We start from the raw sequence: 8,804 nt of genomic DNA, 5'->3' as shown, positions 1-8,804 counted from the left end.
GTCTGTCTGCCGGCACAAGACCCTTCTTGGTTGGCTCACTTTGATGGTAACCAGACATTTGTGGACCCATTGCTTTATTCGCCCTGAGTGGTAGAAACGAGCCCCGCCCCCCTTCCCTTATTGGTCCGCGACCTCTTCGACTTTCGGTGTCATTGGTCGGCAGGCTTCGAGGCATGCGCAGTACGGACCAATGAGCTGGCACTGTGGGCGGGGCCTTGACCACCCTGCTGTGTCTGGTGGGCTTTATGTGTCACCCGTCAGTGTTATTTGGCCCTGCCTATTTAGAGGTAGACTGTGTGTGATTTAAGTGGAGTGTAGAGGGAAGCGATTCCCTGTGCCCTTCTCCCCCTTCTTGGACACTTAGAGCATTTATAATCACCAACATGACGGAGACAATTAAAGGTAAGACGCTCCGAGAGGGACCGTTCTCGCATCACGGATCATAAAATAGGAGGACCTCCTCAGAAGTGTTTGTGTGTCGGACATTGTTGTTTTTCGGCTACGTATAATGGCGTTTTCAAGTTTAGCATCTGGCAAGATTCCTTCTGTGTTGTCCAAGACGTTTAGTCATCCACCACGTCCTCTTTCTGTCATGGATGCCTCTCAAGATACTAGACGACTATGCAAATGTAAGAATGGGTTGTGGATTTGGAAACAAATCATTGCTCATGTTATTAGAAAAAAAATTAAGTCTCTATGGGAGTATAGCGGGGCGGTCAGCTTACCGAGCCCTTACTTCCGTGGTTGCTACTGTCGCAAGCGCGATTGGAAATCACATGATTTCTGTTATTGCGAGACACCGTTCTCTCTGTTATTTTTGCTGTCAATTGCTTCAGTTTCAGGTGATTTTATTTCCTCTTATGAATGATGATGTGGATGTTCGAGTGTCGCTCAGAAGCGACACCGTTTTACCTGTTAATCCTCCCGAGGGTTGGAGTAATCGTCGCTTAAATTCGTGAATCTCACTGGCGAGCATTTCGTGTGCCGCAGACTACTAATCTCTTTGAAATTACCGCAATGAACCATTCGTGTGTGGGGGGCTTCATGTCTGTGTTGGTAACCTTTACAATTCCATATCTACAAATGATTGGGAAAGTCATAAAATAAAAGTAGTAATATAAAACTATTCTGACCAGCACCAACACATTATTTCTTGTGAGACAATATAATATGGTACATAGAATTTGTAGAATTTATGAAATGCATATCAAGCACTCTCAGAAGAAAGAAAATCCAAGTATATATGTTTGCAAATTGAACCCACTATCTTTTAGGTTAGACTAACCATAAAATCGGATGATATTTGCTCCCTCAATTCAGGAGAAATAAAAATAATGTAATTCCTTGACCAAAGGTTGATTCAGAATAAGTCATAACCGCAAGAGGAGAAAAAAGTTAGATTCGGTAGTGATAAAGAAAGGTGTATACATAAAAAAAGGCTTACTTTAATTCTATTACAGTACGAATAGCATTACAAAATACAGAACCTGCTGATATATACTTTGAAAAAAAAAAAAACTGACTGAATTTATTATATATAAGCTGAAGGTGAGAGCGTTGTGAAGTAAAAATGACTGAATGGAATCGAGTGTCATGCTGCTGTTTTTGCTATTGTGAATTTTACTCTCTTTTTTTTGGCCATTTTCTTTTGCTTTCAATTCATTCTTTGCTTCTAGTGTTTGTGGGAAAAGGTTTAAGGCTTTCTGTTTGTTTTGGTCAAGTGCTATGAGGCCCCAACTTTCCAAAGTCTCACCTAATTGTATCTTGACGCAGGCAGCACTTGTATCGATATAATAGCCTAAATATAAAACACACACATAAGCATTTATAATCCGTACACCATAATTTGGCGTTCCTCTTCAAAAGCTGCTGAAAAGAGAACGAACTGTTTTCATAATAATTATAGGTGTTCTGCTGCTCAACTTTTCGCTTTTTTTTTTTCTAGAGAATGTATTATTATTTGATGAAGAAGGAAAAAAAAAAGCACTTGGAATTGTTGTGCACGCTAGGAACATTATTGACAGCTGCAGTGACTTATCAAGTGTTACACTATACCAGATGTATTGGATACAGTCTAGTTTTTAAAAATTTATTCAGTTTGACGACAACTTTTTATCTGGGAAAAATAATTTTATTAGCCTCTGTTAATTTGCTAACGTAATAATAATAATACACACACACACAATAATAATAATAATAATAATAATAATAATAATAATAATAATATTCGTGGCATGACCTTATTTGCATATTTCGTGAAAGCATCGTATTGAAAAAAATAAATCTGGAAAAAAATATTCATAAATCATGTATCGCGGGCAAAGCAAATTCAGATATGTACCGGAAACAGCAAGAATTTCTTCAGCTCTTTATGTATATAGTCTTCATTAGAGTTACTCCGGATGTCCTTTTATGCGGACAGATTAATTCAATCATGTTTCATGTAAATAAGTCTTGTGTTGATGATCAAGAGAGAGAGAGAGAGAGAGAGAGAGAGAGAGAGAGAGAGAGAGAGAGAGATCTACAATGCCGTTGTTTGCTAATTCGTATCCATTTTACAATTAATGATTAACAACGTTATGTCAGTTTTAGTCCGGATATACAAGATTCCTTGGCCGTATATGGCGTATTTGATCGCTGGGGAGATGTACCACTGACGTTTTAAGAACGATTTCTTGGCGGAGGATAAATAAAACCGACCTATTTTTTTTTTTTTTTATAAAAAGAAAGAGCGAACGCTGATACACCTGTCTCCTATTTGTATCCCAATTCCCTTCTGCTTTTGGCGCTAGTGGTCGCTCACTCAAGTTTAATACGTGTAAGGAAATTTAAGCATGTGGTAGACTGAGGTCTTTGTCGAACGAGAATGTGGGATTTTTTACTATTATTAATTTTTTTTTTTGGAAGCTGTATTGTCCATCGTTACCTGCGTCACTGATCACCAGGTGTGTTGTTAATCATGACACCTGTTCTACATTCTGTTTTTGTTCCAGTAGGTAGAATTTCAGCGCCTAGCCCCAGGCACATTTTTTCCGTGAATTATGTGTGTGTTTGTGCACAGTCATTTGACTTTGGTAGTTATTGTGCTCTCTCTCTCTCTCTCTCTCTCTCTCTCTCTCTCTCTCTCTCTCTCTCTCTCTCTCTCTCAAACAGAAAATAGGTGATGATTATATTGTAAAATTATATATAAACTGAATGAAAAAATTATATGCACACACAGACGGCGTATATATTTGCTTATGTATAATTTATTTGTAATTTTTATGCATTTAAAAATATGCACGACTACAAATTGATCTTAAAATACATATTGATAGTCATAACTGAAACATTACAATATAATGACGTGTCACAACGACAAACAAAAGAACAGTAAAATATAAGATACTGGGAATAATCTCGACGCTGTCTGGCGATGGGAAATAAGATTTAAATAAGTATTAAAATATATTACGACATATTTCAATACTTGTCGTGCCTACGCAGTACAGGCAAGCTTGTAATCATAACCATCCACATTTCAAGTATGTTGCATATAATCAGACATTTTTAAATAACTGAAAAATGTTCAAGGCTTAATCAGTAATTGCAGTTATTTTTGTGGGGCCTCATAATGTTAAATATGTGGGTGAAGTTTAAAGTAGCCTATATGGTTTGTAATAAGACACATATAAATAACTGGTAAATGTTGCGAGCTTAATCAATATTTTCATTTAGTTTTGTGGGGCCTCATAATATTACATATGTATTTGTAATTCATGCTCACATGCGCACCTTATCAAAAGCAATGGAAAATAAATAAATATTTTGTATATATCATAAAATATGATGAGAAATCTTGAACTACAAATTATATATATGTATATATATATATATATATATATATATATATGTGTGTGTGTGTGTGTGTGTGTGTGTGTATGTGTGCATGTATATATATTAATACAACATATAAAAGAGAGAGAGAGAGAGAGAGAGAGAACAGAAGCTCGATCGAGCCGAGAAGTCCAGTGTTCAGACGAGCACACATTACTCTTGTTATTAATAATAACGCTGCCAGCGTTCTCCGAGACTCCGCCACACACACCACACACACACACACACACGGCTCATTGCCGGGCCTTTTTACGATCCGTCATTACCCAAAAGAGTAATCTGACGAATTAGCGCAAGGTTCTGGCCCGCGTTTATTTGTGATTTACGGCGATCTTGCAACGGTCGGCGTTGCTGTTTCTAATGATGTCGTAATCTTCGGCGAGGATATGAAGGAGGAGTGAAATGGGCGGGCGAGCTGATTTCGTAAAAGGGCTTCTATGGGGCGGGGGGAGGTGGGGGGTTGATATGAGTCGTTCCAGCGATGGAAATTATGGTGGCAATATAATGAAGTATGGAAATATAATGTTGATGGTAATGAGAGTTGGGATATCGAGAGCGGTGGGATTATGAAACGGAATATTTTTTTTTTTTTATAATTATATAAGTGCCATGATGAACAAAATAAGTTTGTGTGTGTATGTATGGGTGTGTGTATATATATACACACACACGAAAAACAAATTCTTTTATAATTACACTAGTGCTATGATGAAAATAATAGTTTGCCTATATAAATAAACATTATTACAATGATTGGGAAATATATAATTTTACGAAAAAGATAACGTCGAAGATAACAAGCAAAGATACAACCGAGGAAGGCAACAACAGCAGCAACAACCAGAAGGAACAACAGCAGAAACCAACAAGAACAGCAGCAACAACAACGGCAGACATATTAACAATGTCCCCGATTAAGAAAATAACAAAATCGCAACAACGTCTACATAATATATTCTCGCTATCTCGGCCACATTTTCCACGGCTATCGCATAACGTTATCATTCCGTTATCAGTGACAGCGATATCATTATCGCAGTTAAGATGTCATTACGCCGACCGTGAGGTCAGATAATGCATTCTGCGACCTGAATTCTTAGATTATTAGTTTAAATATCGTCGTGACGATCATCGTTATTATTCCTGCCGTTATTGTGGCCACCACTTTGCCGTCGGCCGTGTTAAGAGAGCAGTGGAGAATTATGTGATATGTTTCCGATAATGACATTTCTTTCTTTATTTTTTTTTTAGAGCGAAGAAGAAAAGTCGTGATTTTGTTATTTCATTCGGAGGGAAAATCAAGCTTTTGGTTTTTATTTGTTTGCTGAAGGAACGAAGAAATAATGATTTGGCTGAGATTATCGTAAATCGCATAAGTAAGTTTCTTTGTATAAATAATATTAAATCTATGGTGGACACCGATCAACTGCTAAATAATTTCTGTTTCATTTAGTTTTGCAGTTCTTTAACTACAGGTTAATAATAATAATAATAATAATAATAATAATAATAATAATAATAATAATAATAATAATAATAATAATAATAGTGTACGGAAGTAGGATAGACAAAAAAACTATATTTTTATTTCTACTTGGGCTCAATTTAAGTAAGTTTACTATCGGATTTGGGGGGAAAAAATAATAAACACTTAAAATAAAAGTAAAAGATAAATATTCAAGACCAAAATATTCCAGGGAACCGAAACGGGAAAATTTAATGGGACCAGGAATGACCAGATCACATTCAGGACAAGCTTCATGAATCATTGCTTGTGTGTGTGCGTGTGTTTGTGGCCAAAATATGTAATGGTCGGATATCGAATTCGATTCCATTTATTCGTTTTGTATGTCTTTTTCCTCTATTTTTTTTTAAAGGAAAAAAATATGCAGAAAACTATTTTCTTTTTTTTTAATTCACGTTCATATTGACTTTCAGTGATAGGTATTTGAATAGGATTAAGGTTTTTTTTTTTTTTTTCGTCTTGAATTTATTATTTTTCGATGACTTATTCGCTGTTTCATAGTTCTCAATCCATCTGCTGTAGACCAGGAGAAACGAAAGAACGAAATTAACAAATTTCAAGAAAAATGGCACCGAATTTGTCCAAATTTCACGAATGCGCCATTGGTTATAAACACAGACTTCTAAAAGTCCACAGGGAATCGAGTCAAGAGGTTGTAAAGGTTAATATTCGGCGTACCCCAAGGCCTCGTCAAACGAGCAATCTTAAGGCATCTTTGGGTATCATACCCCCAATTTCTGGCAAAGAGAAGCCAGTACAGGTGGCACAATCAAAGTCGAGCATGATCGTGCTTGCCTGAAGGCGCTTTAGCAAACACGCGTGGAACAGTTTAGTATAAACACAGAGGAAATATCGCCAGTGAAAATATTAAAAAGAGCGACAGAAAACTCGCTCGTGAGACAACGCTCACAAATGTTTCCGACGATGCGCGAACACTTGTGCGGTGATGGCACATACATACCCTAAGAGAGATATTAGGCTGCTGACGGACGCTAATGCGAGTTTACACTCGTTTATTTGTTTTCTTTGTAATTGGAGTCGTATTGGCTACAACTAGCCTGAAGGATAATTTGATTTGGGGGCCGACTCGTGTGTGTGTGTGTGTGTGTGTGTGTGTGTCCATTTACCAGTGTAACTAAGCACAGAATGTGAGCTATGAGTTATATTATAAATAATAACTATTAGATGGTAATGCTAATGTTTTATTGCAGTTGTTCATATAACTGAGTCGATAACAACATTGTTACTGCTAGTACATATACCAATCATACTCTTCCGAACAAAATTATTAATATTATAAGTAAAAACTGACGCGTAGATAAAATGTAATGTAATCGGAGATTACGATATGCAATCAAATATAATGCATAACACTTGCAGACGTGATTCTTATTGATTTGCGAGAAAATAATTTATGAATAAGTAAATAACTACACTATAAAATTTTCAAAAAAAAAAAGAAAAAAGGATGAGCTGACCTGAAAGCAATATTTACTTGTATATACGTACAGTCATAATATGTATTGTAACTACCTACATTCTTTTATTGTTATTGAAATTGTTCCACTAATAACGTCTCCAGTTTCCCCTGTGCGTATTTTTGGTAAATTTTGTTCTCGCACACACACACGCACATATATATATGTACTGTATATATATGCATGCATGTTTCAGGCATAAGCAGGAGAGAGAGAGAGAGAGAGAGAGAGAGAGAGAGAGAGAGAGAGAGGATATCAGTTATTTCATTTCTCCTCATCCTGATTTACAAAAATGCAGAGAGAGCGGAGAAATTGAAACGCAGGAAAACCGACATAACTCTCTCTCTCTCTCTCTCTCTATGTATATATATCTATATCTCTATATATATATATATATATATATATATATATATATATATATATATATATATATATATGTATGTATGTGTAAGAGAGAGAGAGAGAGAGAGAGAGAGAGAGAGAAAACGACTCCACTTTGCAAAAAGAAAGTTATTCTCTGGTCTAAAGCTAGGTTTGCTTTCCCAGGGTAGTACCCAAAAGGTGGGGTGAGTCCATAAGGGTTGCAGTTTTATTCCCTGTGAAAAAAAGACTATATTTGAGAAGTGGCTTTCAGATGAAAAAAAAATATGATATCAGTTAAGACAGATATATATTGATTATTCCCATAGATTATATTATCACCGCCTATGTTTCTATAAGCTTATATATATATAAACTATATATATATATATATATATATATATATATATATATATATATATACATGTATATATATATGTATACATTATATATATATATATATACATTTATATACTATATATATAAATTATATATATGTATATATATATATATATATATATATATATATATATATATATATATATATATATATAACCTAGTAATTAGAGAACTGATTTAATTTGACAAGGGAATCTTTTGAAGGTATATGTATTCCGTCTCACATTCAGAAAATTACTATGTTGCAATGCAGGAATGACGGAAAGTAATGAAGTATTGCAAATCTCCTTCATTGGTCATAGGAAATATTTGGAGTTTTTTTTTTTATATATTTCAACGTAATATGTTAGGTTTGTGTTCTCAAAAAGAGAAAAAGAGAAACTGGTCTTCATGGAGGATATAGCAAGTAATAATATCAGTTGAGTAATATATTTATATATATATATATATATATATATATATATATATATATATATATATATATATATATATATATATATATATATATACTATATATATATATATATATATATATGTTACACAACCTTATATATAATGTTACACAGAACCTTGGAAGGTTTCTTCCATATTTTATAATAATAATAATAATAATAATAATAATAATAATAATAATAATAATACTATAATGTCCTTACCCTCCGAAAGTAATCTAAGGATTTTCTATTTGTATAACGTAACCCTTGTCACCACGCGATAGTAACAGTCCAATGAAAGCTGCCTCAAAAAAAAAAAAAGAAAGAAAAACAGCGCACCTACACCCCCCGCCCGCCATAGTTACCACACAAAGCACGGCATCGGTATTATAATATCATCAATTAGGTCAATAATACACACAGGCGTCGTTGGCAATAGCGTGCTGCGAAAAGAAAACATACTTCATGCCATCATTAACCCAACTCATACTGAGCAAACTTGCGTTTATTTTTGTGCAAGTGCCACCAGCCCTCTCTCTCTCTCTCTCTCTCTCTCTCTCTCTCTCTCTATAATAGAGAAGGTGGTGTGGTGGTGGTAGTGGGTTTATCGGTGCCTATTGGAAAAATATTTTTTGTTGATAAAAAGGGAATATACATATTTGTAAGTGAGAGGTGCAAAAATATTTATTGTCTGAGTGAAAAGATACTGCAGTATTTTTATAAGCGCGAGAT

The 8,804-nt window shown here is 34.9% G+C and overlaps 1 protein-coding gene across 12 annotated transcripts in view; it reads left to right on the top strand.

Moving 5' to 3' along the window:
* The first annotated feature begins 258 nt into the window (after positions 1 to 258).
* tup (LIM1_Isl and LIM2_Isl domain-containing protein tup) overlaps positions 259 to 8,804 on the top strand; it is a 64,264-nt gene continuing 55,718 nt past the window's right edge. For 6 of the 12 annotated variants that reach the window (XR_010851769.1, XR_010851776.1, XR_010851756.1 and 3 more), the window contains exon 1: positions 260 to 629. Coding sequence is in view for 8 of the 12 variants with exons in the window: in XM_067096403.1 (XP_066952504.1) it covers positions 509 to 629 (121 nt within the window). In the remaining 4 variants the exon portion in view is untranslated. Of the gene's footprint in view, positions 630 to 8,804 lie in introns of all 12 variants that reach the window. The other 6 variants (XR_010851792.1, XM_067096801.1, XM_067096699.1 and 3 more) reach the window with 2 other exon arrangements.

This window comes from Macrobrachium rosenbergii, chromosome 1 (genome assembly GCF_040412425.1).
Source record: "Macrobrachium rosenbergii isolate ZJJX-2024 chromosome 1, ASM4041242v1, whole genome shotgun sequence".
NCBI lineage: Eukaryota > Metazoa > Arthropoda > Malacostraca > Decapoda > Palaemonidae > Macrobrachium > Macrobrachium rosenbergii.
The sequence above is the reverse complement of the archived record's forward strand: the minus strand, read 5'-3'. Positions and strand labels throughout refer to the sequence as shown.